The sequence below is a fragment of the Uloborus diversus genome, chromosome 9 (genome assembly GCF_026930045.1).
Source record: "Uloborus diversus isolate 005 chromosome 9, Udiv.v.3.1, whole genome shotgun sequence".
In the NCBI taxonomy this organism is placed as follows: domain Eukaryota; kingdom Metazoa; phylum Arthropoda; class Arachnida; order Araneae; family Uloboridae; genus Uloborus; species Uloborus diversus.
This window is the reverse complement of record NC_072739.1, coordinates 146278374-146306093: the sequence shown is the minus strand read 5'-3', so window position 1 is coordinate 146306093 and position 27720 is coordinate 146278374. Positions and strand designations below refer to the sequence as shown.

The window sequence follows — 27720 nt, the reverse complement described above, 5'->3', positions numbered from 1 at the left end:
AGTTTTTTAAATTTTTTATTTTTAATTTCTTGGGCCGTTGGGTCCCTTATGGTCGTGCCCCCCGTCCCCGCACTGCTGGGTCTGCACTAATCATACATGCTCAAAAAGTTTACTATGAAGCTAACATTTGATGAACTTAATTGGGAGTAATTTCCCCCGGCCCATGTTACGGTTCCATGTAATGATAATTTCGTAATTTACTCGTCCATCTTATGAGAATTTTGTTCTTAAAATTGGAATCGAAAAAGAACCACATCGAATTTTCGAAAAATCGCTTCGAGGTGCACACCCCCATGCTACAAACTAACTTTGTGCCAAATTTCATGTAAATCGGCCGAACGGTCTAGGCTCTATGTGCGTCACAGAGATCCTGACAGACAGAGCGACTTTCAGCTTTATTATTTACAGGGTGGCGACAAGAACTGTGAAAAAAAGTTCCCTGACTTTTCCCTTATTTCCCTGATTAAGTTCACCAAATTTCCCTGATTTACGTTACCAATGATAGTGTTTTTCTTTCTTTGCTCTACTTGAAATCCATTGTATGTTTGTATAAAATGCAGTATTTTAAACGTTTTAAGTTGTGTAAAGTTGTTGAACTAAAGATATATTTTAAAAGATCTTTTTTAATAAAATGGTTAAAAAAAACATTTTTTTTTGGGGGGGGGGAGGACCTACAAAACAGTATATTAAATTTTTATACATTGAAAGATTATAGAAAATTAAAAATAAAAAAATACTTTACTTCCAGAAACCACTTAGCATAAGAATTTTAAGAAACTATGAAAATTACTCTTAAAAATATATATGTATTATGATAGAACTAAAAAGTAATTGAAATTATTTTGAACTAAGTTTTCAAACAGGATAATAATTGTTGCAAGAATAACAAGTAATAGTGAAAGAATAGAAGTAATGTAGTTATTCTTATATAACTAATCTTATAACTAATCAAATATAATCTTATTATATCTAATCTTTTAATTACCTAACATAATCTTATAACTAAACTTATATAACTAATTCTCTAATCAAGAACATAGGTTTTAATGAATGAATACAGCATTTTAACAATAAAAAAATAAAGATATTTACTTAAGTACGCAAGTTGACTCTATTTCAAATTAAAATCAGTATGTAAGGAAAAAAAAATCTTAGATTGCTTTTGTAACAAACAACTTTGAAATGCAAGAAAAAAAAAAGCAATTAGTTAATTTCATATTATAGGTATAAAAGAAGAATACAACTTGGTTATGAAATTAAAAAATTACCTAAGTCTGAAGAAAAGAAAACCTTTATAATCTGCGGTGACAACAAATAGTATAACGGCAAAAAACAAAGTTTTTTTTATTGAAAGTTCAATTTTAGCAATTAAAAACGCAAAGAAGTAATAACTTTTAAGCTTTTATAGTATTAATTCAAAAACCAAAGATTTCTTCTTGAAATCGTTATTACAGTACTTAATTACTTCGAGACAATGGAATAAAGGCAAAGGAGGTAAGGCATTAATGAAGACTTCCTCTTTGCCTGTATGGTTGTTTATTTTACGTAGCATTGAAAGCGCAGAAGAAAATTTCAAGCTAGGTAAAATAAACAACCTAACAGACACAGAAGCAATCTTAGGAAGTTCATCCTGTGGTTAATAAGTAAGATTCAATACTTTGACGTTGAGGAAAAAAGATACACAAATATGCGGCAGTGTATAATCGCACCTCATTAATTTTACTTTTTTTTTGAACAAATAATTGGCGGAAAATGCGTAGGGAATTAAGAGTACTTAATTTTGTAAAGCAAAAAAATAATTTTTTTTCTTCATAAAATCAATTTTCCCTGATTTTTTGTTATTTTTTCAAAATTCCCTGATATTTCCCTGATTTTTCCTTGATTAATAAAGTTCCCTGGCTTTTCCCTGCTCTGTCGCCACCCTGTACTAGTAAGGATTATTTGATTGCCAATGTATTTTCTATTTAATTTAGAAGGAAATTTTTACCAAGTCTTGATTGGTTTCCGTAAATATTTATTCTTTCCGAAAAAAAAAAACAACCCTGCATGTAATTATCAAGTTCATGTGCTGAAAACCTCCGTAATTGTTGCCATCGATGATTGAGGCCTAGCAGGAAATTTCTCATAAAGGGATAAAATGCAAAGTGGGAGGGAAAATGACCGGCTCCGACTCCGAAAATTTCAGCCTTTGACTCTAACTCCTTCACCCCAAAATCAATCCGACTCTGACTTCGTAAGCACTGGCAGAGTTGCGGACTTTGAGGTAAAATGACCGGCTACAATTCTTAGAATTTTGCCCTTTTGACTCCCGATTCCGGCTTCTTTACCCCAAAGTCAGTCTGACTCCGACTCCGCAACCCAGGTAAAAATAACTTGAAAATATGAAAATGTAAATTGAAAGAGTCAATATTTCATTTCAATTTCACGTGAACAGTTCGTACATTCATAAAATTGATTGGAAGATGAGAGCAACTTGAAACAAAAGAGAATAACCTTAACTTGGGGAGGTTAATTTTGAGTTTCAAGGAAGAAGTTCGGTCGTCTTTCCTACACCAATGATCGATGGAGATGAGAGAATGCCGTTAATTTCATCAACGGCATTTTTTCCCCATTGATAAGTCCTGTAGGTGGAATATAAATATTTTTACTCTGCTTTCAGGAACACCCGTCTCTGAGAAGTGAAATATGTTTTTTTTTTTGCATTTTCACCAATATTTTAGCACTTTGTTACGGTTTACTAAAAACTTTGATAAAATCAGGGCTGTGGAGTCGGAGGATAAAATGACCGACTCCGACTTCAGGAATCTTAGAGTCTCCGAGTCCGACTCCCAAAATTAGTCCGACTCCGACAGCGCTGAAGCTGACAGAGTTGCGAACTCTGTCAGCTTCAGCGACAGTGGAGAAAGTGACCGACTCTGACTCCCTCACCCCAAAATCAATCCTACTCCGACTTTCCGACCCCGGCTCTGTAGCCCTGGAAACTATTATACTATAGGAAAAATATTTTTATGCACACTTTGACACGATACTTGAAGAAGTGTAGAAGACGACTAAACTTTCACGCTCAACACCACTTAAAACCAGGGGTGTGGAGTCGAAGTCGGATTTTGGGGTAAAGGAGTCGGAGTCGGTCATCTTTCCTCCAAGTCCTCAACTCTGCCAGTGCTTTCAGAGTCGGAGTCCAAAGCTCCAAGACTGCCGGAGCCGGAGTCTGTTATTTTCCCTCCGACTCCGCAGCCGTGCTTAAAACTACAATTAACTTCCGATTATGCACGGAATTGAGTGCCACAAGTGCCGCGGATAACCAGAGCCCGATTAAGTTATCGAGGGACCCTAGGCCAAAAACTTTTTTGGGAACCCCCGTATTCAAATTTTATAGCTTTAGCCGTTGGCTGAAACAATTATAGCCGTAGACTAAAGTAATTTCATTCAATTGGGATCCCCAAAATATCGGGGGCCCTCGGCCGCGGCGTAGTTGGCCTATTCAGTAATCAGGCCCTGCGGAAAACAAAAATCAGGATAAGCCGCAAAAAGGCTAAAATAAGGGATTAATACGGTAAAAATGTCTTTCTTCCTCAAAAAGTTGGCTGTAATGATGTTTGAGGCATAATACTTTCTACAAACAATGAAAATATATACAGTACAGTAAAAATATTTTGTACTTTTGCCCAACAGAACTTCACATCAATAAAGAACAAGTACGGGAGCTGGTGTTTTCTCCGACTATTTGCATTCTAGTCGTCCCTTGGTCCCTTTACTACAGCATTTGATGGAGAGGTGGAAACCATTAGGCTACTTGAAACAGAAGAGAATAACCTTAACTTGGGGAGGTCAATTTTCAGTTTCAAGGAAGGAGTTAGGTCGTCTTTCCTACATCAATGATCGATGAAGATGAAAGAATGCCGTTAATTTCATCAACGCATTTTTTCCCCATTGATAAATCCTTTAGGTGGGATATAAATATTTTTACTCTGCTTTCAGGAACACCCGTCTCTGAGAAGTGAAATATGTTTTTTTTTTTGCATTTTCACCAATATTTTAGCCGTTTGTTAGGGTTCATTAAAAACTTTGATAAAATCAGGGCTGTGGAGTCGGAGGATAAAATGACCGACTCCGACTTCAAGAACCTTAGAGCCTCCGACTCCGACAGCGCTGAAGCTGACAGAGTTGCGAACTTTGGGAGAAGGTGACCGACTCTGACTCCCTCACCCCAAAATCAATCCTACTCCGACTTTCCGACCCCGACCCTATAGCCCTAGAAACTATTATACTATAGGAAAAATGTTTTTATGCACACTTTGACACGATACTTGAAGAACTGTAGAAGACAACTAAACTTTCCTGCTCAACACCACTTAAAACCAGGGGTGTGGAGTCGAAGTCGGATTTTGGAGTAAAGGAGTAGGAGTCGGTCATCTTTCCTCCAAGTCTGCAACTCTGCCAGTGTTTCAGAATCGGAGTTAAAAGGCTCCAAGACTGCCGGAGCCGGAGTCTGTTATTTTCCCTCAGACTCCGCAGCCGTGCTTAAAACTACAATTAACTTCCGATTATGCTCGAGTGGCACAAGTGCCGCGGATAACAAAAATCGTGGCTAAGCCGCAAAAAGGCTAAAATAAGGGACTAATAAGGTAAAAATTTCTTTCTTTCTCAAAAACTTGGTTGTAATGATGTCTGAGACATAAATACTTTCTACAAACAATGAAAATACAGGTAGTTATCAAAATAATGGACACACCTGTGAATAAAGGGACATTTTTGAATGCGCTTCGAAAGTAATAAAAAATAAAATTAGATATCTGGTTTTTTATAAATAGTAACGCTTATATTCTGGTAGTATGTGGTGGCTTAATTGAAGTTCTGGAAGTGTTGGATTTTTTTCTCAAGGGCCTGAAATGTCGGACCTCTCACATTTTAACAGAGACCAAATTGTTTGGGTATGTCAAGTTGGAGTAAGTGTAACTGAAACAACTCAACTTTTTAGCGTTTCTAGAGGTACAGTATCTAAAGTCATGACAGCATACCCACAACGCGGTAAGACAAGATCTGCAAAGCAAAATAGTGGGCGGAAAGAGAAGCTTAGTGAAAGAGGTCGATGGGTATTGAAGCAGACTCTTAAAGTCCAAAAAGCGAACAAGAGCAGCAAAAGTGACCACAGAACTCAATCACCATCTGGATTCACCAGTGTGAGTGATTAGAGTTAGAAGGGCACCTTTATAAACAGAACATTTACGGCAGAATAGCGATTCCCAAAATTTTTTCCAAGTGTTTCCATTATTTTGATAACTACCTGTATATACAGTACAGTAAAAATATTTTGTACTTTTGCCCAACAGAACTTCACATCAATAAAGAAGAAGTACGGGAGCTGGTGTTTTCTTCGACCTATTTGCATTCTATTCGTCCTTTAAGAAGAAGTACGGGAGCTGGTGTTTTCTTCGACCTATTTGCATTCTATTCGTCCTTTGGTCCCTTTACTACAGCATTTGATGGAGAGGCGGAAATCATAAGGCTGGCATCCCAACAATTTATTTCTAGGAGTGAGAGCTTTGATAAACTTATTTTGTCTGACTCGAAGTCTGCAATTCAAGCTGTCGTCTCTCTAAAGCCAACACAAAATTAAAGACTGCATTGCTAATTTGAGTACGTTACAAATCTTAGGAAAAAAAAGTTATTTTGCAGTGGGTTCAGGCTCACTGTGGAATACATGGAAATGAAATGGCTGATTTCCTAGCAAAAAAAAAAAAAAAAAAAAAAAAAAAAAAAAAAAAAAAAAAAAAAAAAAAAAAAAAAAGAAGTTACTACAAATTTCACGGAACCCTGTTCCTTATTTCACAACAGCACGCATAATAAAACAAAAAATGAATTTCGACTTCCGATTCAGGCAGACTCTTCACATTTACACGTTGACTGCGTCGTCGACAGCCTATATATGGACTCCCTGCGCTAAGGTAATTATTTGAAACAATTTGAAGGAAAATAGTTTTATTGGATTTTTTCATGAATAATACAGCATACAAAACAAATTTTATATTTTTTTTTCTAGAAATTTTCCACACTGTGATATTTTTCAAAGCAAGGGACAACACATAAGGTAGGTTTGGACGCACATTTTTTGCATGATAACGCGATCCCTGTCAGGGGCGGCATTTCAACATTTCATTTGGGGGGTCGAGTTTTTAAACATGAATTTTCTCAATATGGAATAATATACGAGTACATTTTTTTTAGTAAGGTCATTCAAGAAATTCAAATTTTAATTTCCACACTTTTAATTTATTTTATAGCAAACTGTAACAGAAAAGATCTTGATACTACCGTTTCTAAAGTAAATTTTTAATGTACGATTTTTGGAATCCAGAAGAAAAGGAAATCTTGGTACTATATTCCGTCAATATCCAGTGGCATGCTCTTGGCAGTATAGCTGAAGATGAAAGTTTTGCTTGCCCATCATGTACCAATAAAAAAACTCTAATCTTCTGAGACATGAAAATGATCTTTCACAGTTATCTGAGTTGATTGGAATCGGTGAAAAATAATTGAAGCCACAAAGTTATGTTAAAAAATGCATCTTAAAAATTTTTTCTCTTTACAAAAAACCCACCCAAGTTTAAAATTTGTGCTCTAGTCCTTATTTTTCATCATTGAAGTACACTGGCTCTTCACAAAACAATTCTTTTTGCTTCTTTCAACAACTTTTACGTGTAACTGAAATATTTTATTTATCTTGTTCAATAACCTGCACATATACTATTGAACTTAGATTTATCACTAAATCTTGTGTTAATTTCATAAGAAACTGAATGAATCTATTATTTGATACAAAATATTGAGCCAATCATATGACTTTGCATCATCATGTGGATTTTTGTCACTTTTTTAAATATTTTTTTTAATGCGTCCAATAATTCCAAATTAACAAGCTCTTAATAGGAGCTCAATCAAGAGTTCCAGTTTTAACTTTTGAAGACCATTTTGTACCTCTCAGTTAAAGAGCATCCTGCAAAAGTGTTTGTTGATACAAGATTTTTCTTTTCAAAAATAGCGTGTCTTTTGTAAGAAGTTTCTATGAAAATATACAATGTATTGAATTGCTCAAATATGCCTCTTAACCGAAGGAATCAATGTTCACTCACTAATTGAACATACATTTAAAATATAAGCGCAACAATGAACTCAAAATACCAAGGAACTTCTCGTAAAAATCGGGCCAGTCACACCTCTGCACTGTCCTTTCACATTAGAAGCAGAAGCATCATCTTAACACTAGACTTACAAGTATGAGGCGTTTAACCCATATGAGGAAATTTCTTCTTTAGTTGAAACAACCTTATTCTCCATCTGTTTTTTATTCTGGAAGTTCTGAAAATGATTCATGAATTTCTAAGTTATTATCCAAATAGCGAAAAACAGTTGCTCGTGTCTGGACAGGTCTCATGTTTCATCAACTTTTACTAAAGATCATCTGCAGATTCTTTTTCTTTTTTTTAAATTTCCTATTGCATATGATGATCACTGATTCGCGCATTATGTAAATTGAATTTCCTGACTTCTTAATATTCTGTGCAAAATATTTGGGGGTGCAACCGCCCCCTCTTGCTCCCCCTATTTGCCGCCCCTGATCCCTGTCAATGTCATTATCGTCATCTAGTTCATCATCCGATAAAGTAACATATTTCACTGCATCTTCGAGCGACAAACATACTTACGTTTGCTCATTTTACGTTTTTATTTACTCCACAGACTAAGGCCCCTATATATACGAGCCGGCGCATCAGCTTAAGTTCAGCCATTTTGGATCGGAGCGCCTGTTTGAGTGGTTGTCTTTTCTGAGAAGTTATTGCGTTTGGTGATTTTTCACTGCGAGCAATTATTAGCGGCACGTGAATTGTTTATTAAATAAAGTATTATTTTTGGCAAATTTGGCTAAACCCGAAACTTTGCTGTGGTAACCCTACCAGTGCAACAATGAAAAATCCGATCCAAAATGGCTAAACTTAAGCTGATGCGTCGGCCTGTCTATATAGCGGCTCTACCACAGACTACAGCACAAGAAACTCGCGCGCTATCTCGTTTGATCGCGCGCACGCCTGCTTGCATCAGAAAATGTTTTCACAGCAAACGCAGTAGTGGTCATCTTGTGTTCTCTTTTTGAACCTTGTCTAAATGTTCGTTTATGCGCGGCAGAAAAGCCAGGAAAGCCAATGGAACCCGCTGAAAAAAATATAGCAACGTGTTGGCTGGAGGACGAGTTATCTCGTTCCTAGCAGTCAATGTGTTAAAGATAAGAGCCAGAGAGAGTCCCTTCTGGCTATACTAGCCGCAAGATACGCATACGTAGCTTTTCGTATAGAGACAGGACATGATTGCCTTGCGAGACATCTTTTTAGGTTCAATATCTTTTCTTCCCCAAACTGAACATTGAGCGGCAGCGACAGTTATGGATGAAGTGCATCTCAGGGAATGCTCGGAAGTGTCTGGAAACATATATGACAGATATTGGAAGGCCAGAGAAAAACCACAGGACTTACAGACTGTCTAACCCTTTTAACTTCTTACTTCTATTGCATTTTATCATTTTGGACTGTTTCAGTTTATATTTAAACATTTTATCCGTTTGTGTTTTTGTATTTTTACAATTTTTCAATTTTAGATGTTACATTTTATGTTTGTACTTTTTTTCCTTTTGAATTTTATATTTTTACAATTTTTCAATTTTACAGTTGTAGATTTTACCTTTTCATTTTTTTATTTGTTACATTTTACATTTTTCTAGTTTACTTTGTTGTATTTTAAAATTTTACCCTCTCTTCATGCGTGCACACTAGTCAATGAATTCATATGTTCAAGTGCTACTGCAAAATAAATAAATAATATTAAAAAAATAAAGAACAAAAGTGAATGTACGATGAAGAAAGCGCAATAAATAAATAAATAAATAAATAAATAAGCAATTAAATAAAAAAACAAAAACAAAAACAGCCGAGTTAAAATTTACAATTTTTCGACAAAAAAAAAAAAAAAAAAAAAAAAAAAAAAAAAAACATTGGTATTAGCTGTTTGCTGCGAAAATACATGTCTCTGATTGTTAATTGACTAGCTGATATTCGAGAGTATTTTCTGTACAAACTCGACTTCTGTACAACCCGAGGAACAAATGTTCCATCCGAAAGAAGCAACTTTTTTTTTGTTTTTTAAATACATGTGGGTGTGCTGGATATTTAGTTGTGTGTAGAAATTATATTTCTCTGAAAAAGACATTCTTTGAAAATTATCTTTATCAAGAGAACAAGTTATCCATCGAAAAGTAAGAAAAACTTCCAAGTCGAAATGAAAACCCGTCCACTAAGAGTAATGTATGTTCCATTAGTTAAATATAAAGTTGGTAAAAAAACCCTCCGAACCGAGCAGCGGCTGTAATAAAACTCAAGTTCGGCTTTTTAATACAGAAATAGATTAAGGCAGATTGAAATTTAATCAGAAAACTCTGTGATTCGCAAATCTCTCTCCAGGAATTTTATTTTCCTGAGATTGTTAGAGCGTAAAATACGGAAGGAGCTTCCGTAATGATTTCTAACAAGTTTCGAAACGGCAGCGGAAAGAAAAGTAATGGCAGGAAATTCTTTTTTTTTTTTTTTTTTTCGTCTTGGAGGAGATTAGCATCGGGAAGAGATGAGAATTTATCACTTGGGGTTGAGGATTTTGACTAGAAGGCATTTCAGTTTTATCTCTCAGCTAACGAATCGGAAAAGTAATTTTTTCAGTCAATAAACTGGTTTTTAATTTATTACGTTGCATATTGAAAGTGTTCTAAAGATGTAACGAAGGTTGGAAATGTAACTTCATTACATGAAAGTTTTTTATCTTAGAAAACTTGGAAATGATGGAGGAAAACCCCCCCCCCCTACTCCGTTAGTTTAATTGATTCTATCTCTTAGAGATATAAACTCTAAGAGATAGAACTCAATGAACAAAAAAAAAAAAAAATGTAGCTTTATGAGTCAGCTTACAGCTTTCTAAACGATTTTATAAGCAGAAAACAGATGGAGTCAGGGCCCGACTAACTAAACGTGAGGTCCAAGGCCCACAATAATTTGGAGGACCCATGAAGGCTATTATTTTTAAAATTTGTGTATTTTTTGTATATTTGTAAGGCTATGCATAATTCTTTAAGTAATTTGGGGTCCCTTAGGAAGAGGGGGCCCCAGGCCCATGTCTAGTAGTTCTGTGTGGTAATCAGGCCCTGGATGGGGTAAATATGTGCCTTAGTTATAGGATAACAGGAAGAATAAATGGGTTGGTAGATCTACGACAGGGGTAACGAAAGATTGCATATGAATACATAGGGTGATATTTATATGTGTACTCTAGTCCAGGATCTTCCATATAAGAGTACTACCGAAATGTATTAATTTGACAACTGTTTTAATCATATTTTTTAATGCAACCACAGCTGTAATATTTGTGCTCTTCTATTTAGAAAATTCATACCGATTTTGCGAAAATTCTGTCTTTCGGTTGGTATTAAAATTTTAAATCTGAGAGTATGTTTCAACCACTAAATTCACAAATGGCGGCTAATTGCATTTTTAATTGATTTCTCCAAGTTGTACAAAGGTAAAGAAACACCAGAGCCTGGGGATAGGGTAAGAGAGAAGGGTGATTGGCGTTGAGTAGAGTTGAATTGGGTTACTTTCAGAGAAGTTTTACTCGAACTCAAATCCACTACAATAACGCTTCTCTTTTTTACTGAACTCTCTCAAAATCAAGCTTCAACTTATCAGAGCCATAGTAACGGTTACAGTTACATAAACATGCGCGTTCTTTTTCAAACTGGTTTTCTTAACAGCAAGTTTAGCAAATGAAATTGTTTGATCCTCCGTCCATCGGAATTCATCAGAGCCTAACTCAAGGGCGGATCCAGGAATTTTTCAAGGAAGGGGGAATCGATTTTTAGTACTTACCTGTTACGTTGTTTCTAATTTACACATGCATGACGGCTGCTTGGCATTTTCACTGAGATAGTTGTGTGTGTGGGGGGGGGGGGGGAGAATAGGTAATCGAACTATTCTGTTCTTTTTACGTCACCAAAGTTTTTCTAAAATTGCCTTTTTTAAGAGCTTCAATTTCGAAAAAAAATCCAGGGAAGTGTTCCAAAAGTCTAGCACTACCGAAAGCGTTCCCGCAACTTTATTATCTGTGACCTTTTGTTGTAACATTTTTGAACCCCATTTCTTCTCTTAATATAACGAGATGGTCTACAATTGCGTCTTTATGACTTTAAGTTTGAAAAACATCCAGAGGAAGACCTCTAAACCTTTCTCTCATCACCGAAAATCGTCTGAAATTGCCTTTTTGAAACTTTCAATTTCGGAAAACTTGGAGTTTCGAACCCTGTTTCTTCTCCTAATATTATTGAAGATGACCTACAATTACGGTCTTTTAAGACTTCAATTCGGAAACATTGTTGGTTTAGAATCCCTCAAGGGAGGGGCGATCGCCCCCATCGGCCCTTTCTTGTATCCATCCTCGGCCTACATGAGTACTAATATAAGCATTAATGATTTTCGACAAAAAAAAAAAAAGTTCCTTTCACAAAGGTTTCCCTCACAAACCAAAGAAATACTTAATTATAAGCAAAGAAACGTATTCCATTCATTTTAGAAAGTTTCTCAATGTTTCAGAAAAGCGTGAAATTCAGATTTTTCATATCATCACTTGAAAGATAATTAGGCGGTTGAAGATGAGTTAAGCATTTCAGCATTTCTCGTAAAAATGAAGGTACTTTCAAATTAGCTGTTCGGGGATTTATGAAAGCTTGAGAAACTGGCAATAGAAACGCGCCATCTCTCCCCTCAGATTTGTTTTTCTCATACGCCAAAATCATACTTATTGCAGGAAATGCAAAGAGTTAGCGACCGGAACCGACATTAAGTCAGAGGGATAAGATTTTCTTTAATTGGAGTTCTAGCTGAAGTTAATTACTTGTTTCAGGTATATCTCAAGTTTAATAGGAGTTATTTACAACTTTGCAAAACCTAAATTAAGCTGAACGAAGCTGTAAGAGTAATTTTTGCTGCCCTTAATGTATCGCATCCCAAGAAGGAAAGTAACGCAACTTTAATAATAATAATAGTAAAAAAAAAAAAAAATTAAAAATTAAATTGAATTTTGACATCTGGAATTCAAGTTATGTTTTTCGCAACCACGAGTGTGTGTGTGTATGTAGGCATGTGTGTTTGTGTGTGGAGGGTATGTGTGTTTGTGTCTGTGTGCAGGCATGAGTGTGTGGGTAGTTGTGTGTATGAGTGTTTGTGTGTGTGGGGGCGGGATATGTGTATGTGTATCTAGGCATATGTGTTTGTGTCTGTGTGCAAGCATGAATGTGTGGGTAGTTGTGTGTATGTGTGTGTAGGTGTATGTGTTTGTGTGTGTGTATAGTTGTGTATGTATGCGTGTAAGTGTAGGATATTGCCGCAACCTGGAGACGGTTTTCGCTATAGGAGCTGCATCGTGAGGAGCCGGTCGACGGTGGTGCTGCAGAGGGTGCTGGCGGGAAAATAAAATGATAGCACGCCAAAAACAGTCAAATGAAAGCAATAAGCAATCGTGATTGCTCAAAAAAAAAAAAAAAAGCTTTCGAGAAAATCAAGGTTTAACACGATAGTACTTTCAGTGATTTTGTCTGAAATGTTACAATACGCTCAAAAAATTATGATGTGATGCTTGCTCACTATTTAGTTTTGTTTTCTACATTAATAATCCAAACTTAAAATTCAAAAAATTTTCTTCCAAATGATGAAATTTTAATGATGTGTCACTGTTGATTATATTTGGGGGCACGGCAGTGTCCCCGCCAAGTCGAGCGCGAAGCAAACACTGCCGTACCATCCTTTACTGGAACCATTTCGCCGCATTTTCAGGCCCCTATTTGAGAACCTTCTGATGAGACTATAACGCAGAAATTTTCGTTATCCAGTAAGCTATAATCACATACTTAAAATCCGAAATTTCAAATCTGTAGGTCATTTAGTTCCGAAGTTAAGCGAAAGCAAAGTTTCGCATTTATGACACTCACTCACTCACTCTTGATCATCAAAATAGAACTAGTACTTCCCATAAACTCAGAGAGGTGAAATTTGGTACAGAGTTAGGGTTTGATGGCCACATAAAGGGAAAATTATAAAAACTACGCTAATTGAAGATCTGGAGTGACCCTGATTAGAAAACGCAAGAGCCCAACCAATCTATTAGAGATCGACATACAAACTTTACAAAAAATATTCAACTTGGCGGGCCGCTTCATTTCATATTCATAAAATACACCGCCAGCTCAGTCATTCCATTCGAGGAGTGCAGTTTCGTTGTTTTTAGCACTCTTCCTCAAAAGCACTGTTATGAGGTTTTCCGCTTTCAGCTCACTAGTCAGTTACTTCTTATTCCGAGCTGAAGAGTGCTAAAACGCACGAAACTGCAGTCTTCGGATGGAATGACTAGCTTGCGGTGTTTTTTATGTATTTCTGCGTTAGCCCCTGGCTTAGGGCGATAACTTACTGCAAACTATATTTCATATTTTTAAATCAGCATATCAAATTAAAAAGAGTAAGTTTCATCCCTGATCCTCCAATTCATTTTTGCCTCTTTGGCACTAAGTGAGAAAAACGTACATTAGACAGTACTGTCTTTACCATGTATGTTTCTATCTTTAGCGAAAAACTTCTCGTGGGAGGAGAATTGTCTAATGCTCACGTTTTACTACATCAATCACGTTACGTGCGTGGCTACTTGGATTAAGAAAAGAACTATAAAGGAGTTTTTGCGAACTGTCCCAATTTTCCAGGACTTTCAAGGTCTTCAAAAAGAATAAAAAAAGCAATTCAAGCACTTTCAAGGCCTTGAAAAAGAATAAAAAAAAGCAATTCAAGCACTTTCAAGGCCTTGAAAAAGAATAAAAAAAGCAATTCAAGCACTTTCAAGGCCTTGAAAAAGAATTAAAAAAAAGCAATTCAAGCACTTTCAAGGCCTTGAAAAAGAATAAAAAAAGCACTTCAAGCACTTTCAAGGCCTTGAAAAAGAATAAAAAAAGCACTTCAAGCACTTTCAAGGCCTTGAAAAAGAATAAAAAAAGCAATTCAAGGACTTTCAAGGTTTTTCGCGTCGCGTACGTACCCTTGATATTGAACGTGCACGATGCTAAATCTTGATTCCAGAAATTGCATGTTTCAATGGAATACAATTTCTTTAAAATAATAAATAACAGCAAAATAAGGAGGATTACAGCCATTTTAAAAACAAACAGTGGCCGAATTTAGATTTCCTTAACTTAAATAGAAAAGCGGATTCAGAAAACTCGAAAGTTAATCAGAAAGTGAAGAAATGGCGTTTGTGGCAATTTAGTTTTCTTTGGCGAGATCGTTAGTGTGTAAAATATGGGCATCATCCGGAAATGACTTCTATGGTAATTCATGAAATTTGGTCAAATTACCGTGAAAAAATTGGAAGTATTTTTTTTTTCTCTCGACGGAGGTAGATTAGTACCGGTATATCTAGAGAATTTATGATACGAAGTTTTCCTTTTTTGTGAAAGGAAATTGAAAACATGAAGGGAGAGTGTATCGGAGAGAGAAATTTATTATATGACTGTCATTTATCAAAGTGGATCGTGATTTTAGGCAGTTTTAATAAAAACAATGAACGAGATTTAATGAAAAATTATGATTTTATTTGGTCGAATCTCTAAGTCCGATACTACAGATGAAATTTTGAACTCGGGAAATTTACTTCGGTAACGTTCTTAGGTGATAAGGAAAAAATTTAAAATACGACTACAATACGAATAATACACATACAGTGGCTCCCAAAAGTGTTCGTACACTTTGACATTTTTTAGTAAAATAGAAATAACGCAAAACTGATTTCGAATATGAAGTCCAATATTTTTTCCCATCATTCCTATGTCATTCTAAATAAAACCCTGTAGTTTTTTCAAAATATTGATGGATCTTCTTTTTGAAATAGGTCAAAAAACGAAGAGACAGAGAAATAATACTGCACAAAAGTCTTCGTACACTCAAATATTTTCGAATAAATTCATGATTAAAATTTATCATATGTCGTTTTTTTATTATTTTTGCATTGTGTTGACCCTTTAAAGTCATTTGGCTTTAATTTTTTGTTTATTGATTCCTTAATATTGTGCTTATTACTTTAAAATGGCTGGTATTCGTAAAAAACCACAAACACCATTCGAAATTTGAATTTTTTCCTCACAGTATCGGTAAATTGGTTTGAAATGTCTCTAAATTAGTTAATTTATTCTATTCTATAGTAAAATGCTTGATAAAATGCTTTAAAAAAAAGAATCGGACCGAAAACAAGGTAAGAAAAGGTCAACCGGCGAAGTTAACAAAGCGTGATCGAAGATTTACAGTTAAAAGATTTATGAAAAATACACGTTTGATTGCTGTAAAGGTTTCTGCAGAGTTAAATGAAAATTTTTACACTTAATTTTCACCTAAAATTGTTCGCCAAGTTCTCTGATTAGCTGGATTAAATGTGACCTTTTCCCGCAGAAATTTTCTTGGCCCAGCGAAAAACAGAAAGCTTTCGCATTTCGTAGCAAAATCAATGATAAATAAGCTCAATACGTTTTGGAATTACGTCTTACTTACAGATAGACACGAAGTCAACATTTTTGGTTAAATTGTTGTATGACAGTAAATAGTACAAAAAATTAGGAACTTAATCTTAAGAACTTAGTTGGAGCAGTTAAACAGGACGGTGAAGGTGTTTTTGTGTGAGGGTGCATATCAGCACTAAGACTTAATAGTTTGGAATTTTTTGATGAAATAATGAATCATGCTGTTCATTTAAATATTTTAAACTCTTGGCCGAAATTTTGGTTATCGGAAACAACTTTGTCTTTTTATCAAGATAACGATAAGAAGCACACGGTTTTCAACGTTTGCGTCTAGTGCCTCAAAAATTGTCCCAAAGTTTAGAAAATACCCCTTCAATCTCCAGATTTGAACTTAATATAACATATTTAGAGATGTCTGGAGGCTAGATTACGAAAATACGGCTTTGAAACGAAAATAGAGCAAGAAACAGTAAGACTCGAAGTGTGGTTGAACACTTACTCAGAAATTACGCAAAAAAAAAAAAAAAAAAAAAAAAAAAGAATGAAATCTATTCCCACACGTTTAAAAGGTGTTGTTGATACTGCATGATATTCTACTAAATAATAAATTTATAAAAAGTTTGATTGTTCAGTAATATTAAGAAATTTTTTAAAGTGTACGAAGACTTTTGTGAGATTAATTTTCCAGCACTTTTTAGGCTTGGTTTTTAAAAAATTAAGTTTAATATTAAGAAAAAAATCATGCAGCTTTGTTTAAAATTGATCATTGATCTTGTATTTAAGTACCTATTCCGAAATATTAATTCTAACCAATGGATAGAATCCCATTTTATTGAAAGTTCGTAGGTGTGCGAACACTTTTAGGAGCCACTGTAGATTCAAATTATCGCTTCTGGAGTTAATGACTTCTCAGAAATATAGTTTTTTTCAGAGGGGAAGGGAAATCTTCCAGCGATGAATGAAGTTAGCTGAACTCTTAATGTAAAATAGATCATAGCTAAAATTATAGTACAGAGTTTAAGATGTAGAACAGATTACTTTTTAAAGAAATTAATTAGTCTGTCTAATATTGATATCAAGTAATCATTAAAGAAAGAGTTCCCCTCCCCATACCACAGTAGTACATTTTCCCCCTTTTTGGCAGAATTACTCAATTATGGAAACTTCTGTTCGCGAAAACCCTATAATTGGACCACTATTGCTTCTTGGACAACCCTAAATCATTGTGCTTTTTTGTAATATATTTTCCCCTACATTTTTTTAATACAACATAAGTGGAAACTCGATGAGGGTCCTACGCATGTTTCGACCCTTTTTAGCCTCTGACAATCCTGATTAAGGTACCCGAAAAAGTTATTAAATAAAAACAAAAAACCCGACTGCGTAAAAACCAAAAAAAAAAAAAAAAACTGAAAAGAAAAATGTATAAGCCCAGTAGTTTAGAATGTTATTAAATACAACTAAATAACTACACCGTTGAAATAGTTTTATAACCGTACACAGATAAGACAAATTATAAATTCAAAAGTAGAAGAGAAGGATCAACAGTCGGGGCCCATTTAATTTCTGATTCAAGGAACACCGTTAAATTTGAATGATTAGTTTTTTCATAAGTGATATCCACCTTTTATCATAAGTGATAAAATATTCCTTAGTAATTGTTTGCTATCATGGTAGTTTAGTGCAGAGAAAATAATTAACAACGATAATAAACGAATGTCAACGTACTAGAACGTAAAGTACTAACGAAAAAAACTATCTTAAATAAAATAATTAAAAATATACCTAAAACACCTTCAAAAAAGTTACAAATAACTTATGTTTTTACCGCAATAATAACGTTTTTTTTTTTTTTTTTTTCACTTTGCTTCCAGTTATAGTATAAAGTATGCGAGTAAGCATCATCAGTCTATTTGCAAGTCTATAACTCTTTTATGGTAAATTTTCGATCATACTAGTTGTTTACATAGTGTCTGGAAGTCCCTGGAGGAAAGTTTAAACCCGGATATGTTAGTTCATTTTACTGTTTTGAAATACGTATTGTGTTCTTGAAAAGAATTTGCCCATAGTTCTGTCACTTCATTGTGAAAATACATACTCTAGCTTGAAATGCAGGCAGTAAATTTTATACTGACCCTCAGTGCATTGAGATACAGGCCAGTAAAAAGTACACTTTTTATTATATTTTGATGACAAAACTGCTATTTTTTCGCAGCAGTGAACATTAACCATGAAATTTAATGATCCTATTTAATAATTTATATATATCACTACACAAATTGTTCGCAAAAACTATGGTTGAACCTCAGTGCATGGAATCAGGATGCCCAAACATGACACATTTTCACTTTCTTCGGCACAGTTTAGCCACCCCTGCCATGGTCCCCTGAAAGTCAGCCATAAAATGTACGATATATTTCATTTGAGGCACTAAATATCATGTTGTAATCATAAAGATTACTTTTGCTGATGCTCAATGCGCAGAGATAATTGAATATTAAAAAATGTCGATTTGAGGAAAATCCTAAGTTGGGACCAACTTTCGGAATTTTTGCGGGTTACAAAAATTTTTTTTGGAAGAAAAGGAAAAATATGTGTTTTCTAAAATCATTCAAAGAAACCACTGTAAAACTTTTAGTGAAATCAAAAACGGCATGTATCTGACCTGCCTGACTGACTCTTAACTATACTAAAAATTATACATTAAAAAAAATATTCTCCCTTTTCAGACACGATTTTTTTCCGAAAAACTGGTAAAAAATGATCGATTTTTTTTGTCAGAAAATGAATTTATAGGTACAGTTTCAGTTTTTGCAATTTCAATTACGTGGGGAGGAAGAGGGGGGACAAGGGAACGGAGGGTGAGGCGATAGTTATTTTTCAAAGTGTAAACGATTTGATAACACGTGTATTTTGAATTTCAAAATATAAAATCAAGTTAAATCAAATGTCATACTTAGAAACGTGAGAAGGCTAAAATCTCATTGAAAATGGATAAATTGCCTTTTCCACAACAAGCAACAGTTTTATAATAAAGATTCATTAACAAGCTTATTCCTAATGATCAAATTGCACTACATGATTTATTCACGAAAAATGCTGCACAACGGTGACATTTGTGGGAAAAATGTTACTTATAACCTACTTTTTAATGTATCTATTTTTGCGAGATTGAATCTCGAACGGGCATTAGAAATAAAATAGCGCGCGGCAAATGCGTTAAGTGCTTACGGTAAAACACTTGTTTTCAAGCAGCCATTTTACTTAAAATTCTTTTAAATCCAAAAATAAAGCACTTGAATCTTTTTCAAATCTCATAAAGAATGTTTTTGCCAATTCAGTAAAAATCATCCATCGAACTAACGATTTTTAACTGCATAGGTTCCTCTTGAGTTATTATTCTCGCTGGATATTTTTTATGGTCTGGTACCAAAAATATTTTACAAAAGCAGTTTATAATTTAAATACGAAACGCAAATAAGTTTGGATAAAAAGTCACTTTAAGTGATAACAATATTTTATCTTTCTTGTAGTTGAAGATGTTGAAAAGCATTTCGTTTGCGTAAGCTAACAGCTTTATCTTCTCTTAAGCTATCTTATCAACTTCAAGTTGAATGATGTATTATCAGAAAAACGTGCCCGTAGAATCCATTTTGTGTGGAAAGATATAATTGTTTTCGTGAAACGCCGATTTAATTGCATGCTCACGAATACTTTTCGTAAGGAGTCGGGATCGTAAATGCAATAACATTCATTTAACGTCTATTAGGAGTGAAATGTTGATGTTGGTGTATTAAATTAATGTGTAAAATACAAATATATATTATACACATAAACTCAAGGTTCAATAATTAATGAAATTCGCTGATTAATTTCATCAACGTAGTCGGTAGTAATTTCCCCACTCCAAGACCAAAATTATGAATCATGAAAGTACTTAAAGCAATTTCAGTGTGCATTAGTTATTCATATGCTATGAAATAATACATGAATTCAGATTATTCTGAAACATAATTCATCATTTAGTTTTATGATACAATATACTGCATGCGTTTCTCCTATAGTGCAATATCATACATGTTAGTTGAATTCTCATTATCTAATGCATTCCGCATTGCTAATGAAAGGATTGATATTTTTCGCACTTACCCAAATCAAATATAGTGCTTGCTACATTTTTTCTCACCACCAGGCTAAAGAAACGTAGCCATAATAGGACTTCAATTAGCTTACTTCATTTTTGAGAAACACTTCAGATTAGATTTCTACACCGAATATTATGAACATTTGTTAGAAGTTTAGAATTTTGTGTAATTAACTACTTAAGCTACGTCTCAATACACTTTTATTTAGTAAGATGGAACGGGTCTGGTTATTTGAGCTATTACCTTGACAATGTTTATCTCTCTTTGGGGTAATAGGGAAGGATAATTGATACTGCGTTGACTTGGATTACTTTCGCAGCAATTTTGTAAAATGATTCCAACTCAAATCCACACAAATAACGAGTCCGTTTTCCTCTAAACTCCTCAAAAACATGTAAACATTGTCGAGGTCAGGGGCGGATCTAGAGGGGGGCCATGGGGGCCATGGCCCCTCCCAAAGCCTTGTGTTTGTAAGAATTTTTTTAAGGAAAAAAAAGAAAAAAAAATATTATGAGAATATATATAACAAAATTGAACACATGTATTTTACTGAAAAAGAAGTATAGGTCTTAATTGGGAGATAAACTATATTCCTATCCTCAAAACAAAACTTTTATTTCCAAAATTTTTCTTCATCTTTTACATCATTTCTTGATTCTAACTACAGATACTTGGACCATCTCTAAATGCTTCTGTTCTCAGAGTTTACCTATTGTTCACAAAACCAAAGAGAGCCTAAATTTTCGTTTTTATGGCTTTAATTTCGAAACTAGGAGGAGAACCCCTTTTCCCATGCCCTTTCACAAATGCCTTGATATGTAGCAAAAAATTGCATTTTAAGTCTTTTATTTGGAAAAAATGTCAATTGAAACTAGCTTATCCAGTCCTTATTACTTAACTTGCTTAAAAGGAACTTAAATGATTTTTTTGGGACTTTAATTACAAACGAGTTTTGATAGGACCCCCTCTCTCCCTATTTTATATCGTGATGATAGTTTTAAAAGGAGGTTTTTAGAAGAGCTCACGAATCTTCCATCCCTTTCTAAAATATGTATAAATATAGTTAAAAATCGAATTTTTGGAGCCTCAAAGGCAAAATACTTCCCGGAAGGAAGGATTCTAAGCACCTTCACACTTCCTTTAATGTAAGCAAACATTACCTAAAGGTGTATTTTTAGGCTGGACAGCTGAAGAGCTAGAAGAGAACCCCTCCTCTTCTAACTTCTCAATGTATAATAACAGAATATTTTGGTTTCTAAGCTTTATTTTTAAAAAGTATTTTGGGGCCAGCGCCCGAAAGCTGACCTTTCTCCGTACATCATCAAAAATAGACAAAATGCGTTTTTAGTTTCCTAATTTTCAAAAATTGCTCGGAAATTTAAATTTTGAAACTTTTTTGAGGGAGATTTCTAAATCCACCTCCTCACCTAATGTTTCGATGCCCCGAAAATTAAGTTTTTAAAACTTCATTGTAGTAAAATTTCTGGGGAGTTATCAGGGCCTAATTTCCTAATAGACAGAGTAGGCAGTTTCCTAGGACGGCAAACTTTTCAAGGGCGGCAAATTTGCTATTAGAATACACATTTTTTGAATGTAAATTTCTTGAAAGTAAAATATTAGCATTCTTTCATTTTCCACAGAGACAATTTTTTCTTGTAATTTATTGATGATTACTTTCACACATCTTATGAAAGTCAAATGTTTTTCAATCATGGTATTTGCCGAATCGTCAGCAAAATTTGCCGAATAAAAATGTTCTTGGGAGATCACTGTGATCATTTCATCGGGGCGCCTCAGAATGTGAAACGCCATCATTTCTTCATAAGTTTGACAGTTTAAATCTGGGTAACACTTTTTTTTCGTTTTTTTGAGTCAAGGATATTTTTCTTCTTTAGGGGGGGGGGAAGGGCGGCAGATTTCGAATTTGCCTAGAGGCGGCATGGAGCTAAATTCGGCCCTGGGGAGTTTGTTCAAAAATTTCGGATGGCCCCTCCCACTGGTCGAGGTCAGAGCTAAACTAAACAGAGCCGCACTGTAAGTGTGCTTATAATGGCATGAAAAAAGGTTTCAGGTGAATCGATTTCAATCTGAAGTGCATTGATTTCAATGAAAGATTTGGAGAGACTTTTTCTAACGTAGTGCAATCGCAGAAGTGATGCGCTTTACGTAAGTGAATAGGGAAGTTTTCGATTTTTCAATTTTATTTTTATATGATAGAGTAACATGTATGAACATCATCGGTGAAAAAATTTTTGCGATACGATAAGTAGTTTTTTTTAAAATTAATTTTTAAAGTTCAAGCGCTTGTGACGTCAAATGGCATAGGAAGTGACGTCATGCGCTCTTCCGATACGGGAGAAGCCGAAGGACGTGCTTCGAAGTTGACTTCGAAGACGAAACGTAAAAGGCATATCTCCTCGCATCTAACTCCTCGCGTTTCTGGAATATTAAACCTCTCAACCTCTCGGAAATATTCGAATATCATCATTGATGTTACTTGAGGAAGATTATTTAGATTGTGCTTTCACGAATCCGGCCTCCATAGTGTATTCAAAAGGATTATTGAATTTCTAAATAATAAAAATATCAGCGAGCTCAAAATGTCCGTAGCGAAAACAAGGGATCTTCGGCGGAAGGCTGCCCATTAGTGCCCTGTGACGTAAGCTCGTGACGTTTCAGAAAAGCGCACTTTTGCGCTTGGATTTTTAAAAATTCATTAAAAATCAATCACGGTGTTTTAAAATTCGGCGATGGTGAATTTTTTAGTTTTCAGGGTCAATTAACAATATCCAATAGTCAAAATATGAACATTTAATAGGTTGCAACTTCCCTATTGTTATTTCACTAACGCTCGTTAGCTCTGCAATTGGATTACGTTAGAACCGTCAATGGTCTAGGGTAAAGCTGTTGCATCGCAAGAACATCACGCTAGCGAGCCCTAAATCTGTTAATAATTCAAATTGTAGTTTTAAAGCCTTAAACTCACCCCACTGATTCCACCAGGAAAAAATCCAGTGCCGGCAATCCAGTTCTCAGAATCCATGCTGAAGATTCCGACTAAAACTACACCGGATATTACCAGGAGATTGACGATTACCAGCAAATTATTCAACGAGCACAAAACCTGAAAAGAAACAAACATGAGAAGGGGAAAAAAAATTCTCCAAGAAATCAAAATCTTTTTCTATTTATTAACTAATCTCATAAACTAGTGTTTTTAATAAAATGTAGTCTTAATTTGGATTAAGTCCACATTATGCTATGAAGGCATGCACGGAAAAGTTTTGGAATCACAAAAAATTTCCCAATCAAATTTCAATTTCAATTTAAATTTCTAACTTAATCTAATCAGAATCAAGGGCGCCCATACAGGGGGCAAGTGGGGGCTCAAGCCCCCTTTAGAAATGAGAACTTCCTTGCTTTTAATGCTTTTTCCTTTGCAAAAAAGTAAAAAATTTCTTTTCCAGCCATTAATGAATAAGTTATTAAAAATGTCAAATTTAAATATCTCTAATCTGTACTGAAATCGGATTCTATGAGGGAAAATATTCTGATAAACAAGGGGGAAAATTTCTTCCTTAAAATTTTGCATATGGGTGCTCAATGCTCATGATCTGAATCAATTTTAGAAAGCTTTTTAGCTTCGATCGTACGTGCAAATGCATGTACAGACAACCGAACATCTAATTAGCGTGTGCGTATTATACGTCTCTTTCGTAACTCAAAAATGATTATAACGGTGGAAAGTTGAAATTTTGTTTGCAGGATATTGTGCTTCATTTTTTGACTGATATTGAATGTTCCAAAAGGGCTCTTTTCTTGTCTTTGTGACAGTTCAATGCTCATTTCAAGATGTTTTCCCTACAGTGATATTTGCTATACAAGAATCGATTACCCAATTTCCATGGAGTTAAGTGAAAATTCCTCGTCATTTGATTAGTGATTGCGCCATTTTCTTTTCTATTACTTGATTTCACGCAGTTAAAGACTTTTTGCGATTGCGGAAGAAACGAATCCCATCGAATGTGATCAGGCCCTAAAAGAGCTTTATTTTAACTCAGTTTTAGTTGTCACGTTATATCGCGCACCCCGATGAGAGGTTCCTGTGACCTCCCAAAAATTGCCTTATTCAGCAACTTTTGTTTGACGATTCTGCAAAATATGTTAAGTGCATCAAAATACTGCAATTTTAAAAAGACAAATTTTAATGATATCTATTTTTTCTTCTTCTTAGATGTAGATGTTGATAGTGTGCAATGTGCTTGCTTGTATTATTCCATCTTTCGGTAAAATTCGGAGATTCATTTGGAGAATTGAAAATCCTTTCCCCCACCGAAAAATAAATTAAATTCTAAGCGTCCCTATTCGCAACTCCAGAGCTCGAATACGCTACCTTGTGGTGATTAACAATACTAAAGAAAAAGGTAAAACATTCCTTCTACGTGTTTTCTTTGGGGTACATTACAGGCTTTAGACAGTTTATGGTGTAACGTAATTTCAGAAGAATAGAAAAGAAAGCTTCCCACAAACACGATGAAAAATTACTGTCATTCACTAAGCGTCAAAGCAAGTTATAAGTTACGGAATTTGTTTGTTTTACCTTTTTCATCCGCCATTAGACAGTGGCTGCGGCGCCCTCTATAGTTTATTGGAGTTGTGAATTGCCTTCAGCACAATCTGAACATATTTTGATCACACAATAATTATCGGAAAAATTTAATGATCAAAAATAATTAAATTTTTAAATCTGAAAAAGATATCGTAAGTATGTAAGTATACTACAACAATTTTCTTAAAAAACAATTATTACATTCTTCGAACAAATCAATTTGTTGAGGCAAATATCTTAGTTGAGAAACCAGAGATAAAGTTATCAAGGAAATGATAGCGGGGAGATAATTGTAAATGGCAATTGTTCTGTATATGTCCTGATTCTTTCATGCGGCGAAATCTTCAAAGTTTGCGAAATTGGAAAATAATACACATTTTTAATGATGAAAGTTACATCAAAGTTTTAAAACAGCATTCAGAAATAACGTTGTTAGCAGAAAAGATCCGATACTTCGTCTTCTGATTTTTCTTGCGAAATTGAGATAAGTTAAAACTTATATGTTTATATGGTTACTACGAAAATCGAGTCACATTCAAGGAATGTCTCAGAATGTTTCAGAGCATTTTTCTCAATTTAACACAGATCCTCTCGTGTGAAACATGAATGATTCATAATTGAAACTGTCACGTGAAAGGAGCGCGGACAATTTCCGGTTGTCATGTTGCCATTCGTAACCAGAAATTTTCGGTGGGCGATTAAGAAACTGAAATATGTCGTCCGACTTAGAGTTACATGTACCATTTCTTTTAAGACCTCGAAATAATTATTTTCTTTTAAGGGGTCTTAGGACCTTTAACCTACAAAATTTTCGATTTTCTTGGAAAAATATACGTTATGCAAAATTTAATTTTGAACAATTTGATAATTTATTTATTACCATACGCCAAAAACTTTTCAAGTTATCGTAAAAATGCGTAAACTTTCCCCCTAGTGATTAATGTTAACAGCAGCTGTTTAAGCCTCTTTTTCTCAGATTCCAGTTTCTTCGGTTTTCTCGTTTTGCGCTCATGATATTTCAGAAAGTTTTATATATATTTTCGTAAAACTATTTATGCATGTTTGTCTGGTACATTTTTATGATCTGAACCTAAATTTTTACTTAAAATCAAGTTAATATGTAAAAAAAAAAATTTTTGCACAAAATTTTGGAACATTTCGTTATTAACTTATAAAATTAAAAAAAAAATAATTAAAAAAATAAACAAATTTAAGTTCAAGTCATAAGTATAAACTAGATAAACAAACATCAAAAGTTTTACGGAGATATATAAGAAACTTTTTGAGATATGCGCGCAAAACGAGAAAAGCGAAGAAACCGGCACCTGAAAAAAAAGACGCTTAAAGAGCTGCTGTTAGCATAAATCTCTATGGGGAGAGGTTACGCTTTTTTACGATAACTTGAAAAGTTGTTTGTGTATGGTAATAAATAACGTATCAAATTGTTCAGAATTAAAGTATGCATAACATATATATTTTTTCTGGAAGGTCGAAAATTTTGAAGGTTAAAGATCCTTAGACCCCTTAATGTGATTAAACTGTCTTTTTTATTTATACTGAAAATTCTATAGCTGAACTGTGCAAGAAATCAACAGAGAGGTTGCATATTTATGCAAAATCGTTTCGTTAGTTTGAAGATACTTGCAGAAAATCTGCAGAATAAATCATTTTTTTTTGAAATTTTAAATAACCACAACCCTATGATTGGACCATTTTTGATTAACAATCCTGTACCAACGTGTTTTTCTTTGACTCATTAGAAAACTCGATAAGGGTACAGTTAAGGCCCATACTTGGGACAGTTTTGAACTTTTACCTTTAGTAGCACATTAATTATATGTTTTATTTGAACGAAGTATTCTATTTTTAGGGTGTTAGTACTTCACCTCAAGACAAAGTATCGATGTGTAGATATGTTCCTTTAAAAATAGAACGAAAAAAATGTTCATTGCCTCAAGTTAAGGACCTCTCTCCCTAACTTGGGACTCTTAACATTTTGATCTTTCTTTCATGTATGCAGCAATAGATAATCCTTTGCGGCACCAATTATCATTTTAAAGAAGCTTATTTTACAACTCAATAAAGAAAAAAATATCATTAGATAGAAATAATATAATCTTGTAAGTGTTCAAAGACTTTAAAATGTATATCCCTAAAATTATTGAACGTATCCCTAGCCATCTTAATTCTTTTGAATGTAATATTTCCACCTTTCCCTCTATATTTAGCAGCATAAAGGCAATTGTGAACCCAAATAATTCTGAATGCAGCTTATTTTTAGCTTTCCATGTTAATTATTTCACATCTTTTCACATTTATTTTCATTCCTTCATAATACGTAAAATTCACAACAAATAAGTTAGTCTCAACTATACTTTAAGACTCATTTCCATTAATAGAACTAACATATAACTACTTAAAATAAACCGCCAGCTCAGTTATTACAGTGAAATAACTGAGCTGGCGGTGTATTTTAAGTATTTCTGCCTTAGCCCTGGCTTTAGGGCGGTAACTTACTACAAAATAACATATAACTATGTTGGCAAAACGTCTTTTGCTCATCAATAAATTTCATTTTTACTTTCTTCTATATCTAATATATAGAAGAAAGTATTGGATTCGTGCAAATTTTCGAATTTCGAATTTTGACGGATTCGAACGTTTTGAGGTGTGCTGAGTCCATTTCGACCATTTTTGGAAAATGTCTGTCTGTCTGGGTGTGTGTGTGTATGTATGTGTGTCACGTCTGTGTGTGACCACGTCTGTGTGTGTTTTTTGTGGCCGCTCTACAACAAAAACTACCGCATGAAATCGAACGAAATTTAGTACACATATGTGCCCCTATGTGAACTTGTGCCCATTAGTTTTTGGCGCGAATTCCTCCAAGGGGGGTGGAGCAATGGGACGTTTTTCGAGTTACGCGTGCTTGCTATTCCTCAGGAAGTAACTGGCGGAATCAAACAAAATTTGGTCCAGAAGTTGGTATTAACAGAAACAGGTGCTGATTCAATTTTGGTGTCAATAACTCAAACGGGGGTTGAGCTGTAGAACGTTTTTTGTCGTCAATTGTGACTGCTGTATCTCAAGAAATAATGAACGGAATGAAAGAAAAATTTATCGGCAAGTAGCCCTTAGTGGGTATAAGAACTGATTTTATTTTTGTGTCAACAGCTAAAAGGGGGGTAGCGCAATCACCCGTTCTTTTTTTCCATTTTGAGTGCCCTATCTCAAGAAGTAATACTACGTTCTGGTTGAAATTTGGAATATATGTGAATCCATATGTAAACAGGCTTTGGTTCTATTTTGACGCCGATCGCTCCAAGAGGTGT

General features: G+C 34.5%; 1 protein-coding gene across 1 annotated transcript in view; it reads right to left on the bottom strand.

Moving 5' to 3' along the window:
• The window catches only part of LOC129230550 (cationic amino acid transporter 2-like), a 121988-nt gene that overhangs the window by 4667 nt on the left and 89601 nt on the right, over window positions 1-27720 (bottom strand). Inside the window, exon 4 of the mRNA XM_054864954.1 lies at window positions 22769-22906. Within this exon, the coding sequence (XP_054720929.1) occupies window positions 22769-22906 (138 nt within the window). The remainder of the gene's footprint in view (window positions 1-22768; window positions 22907-27720) is intronic.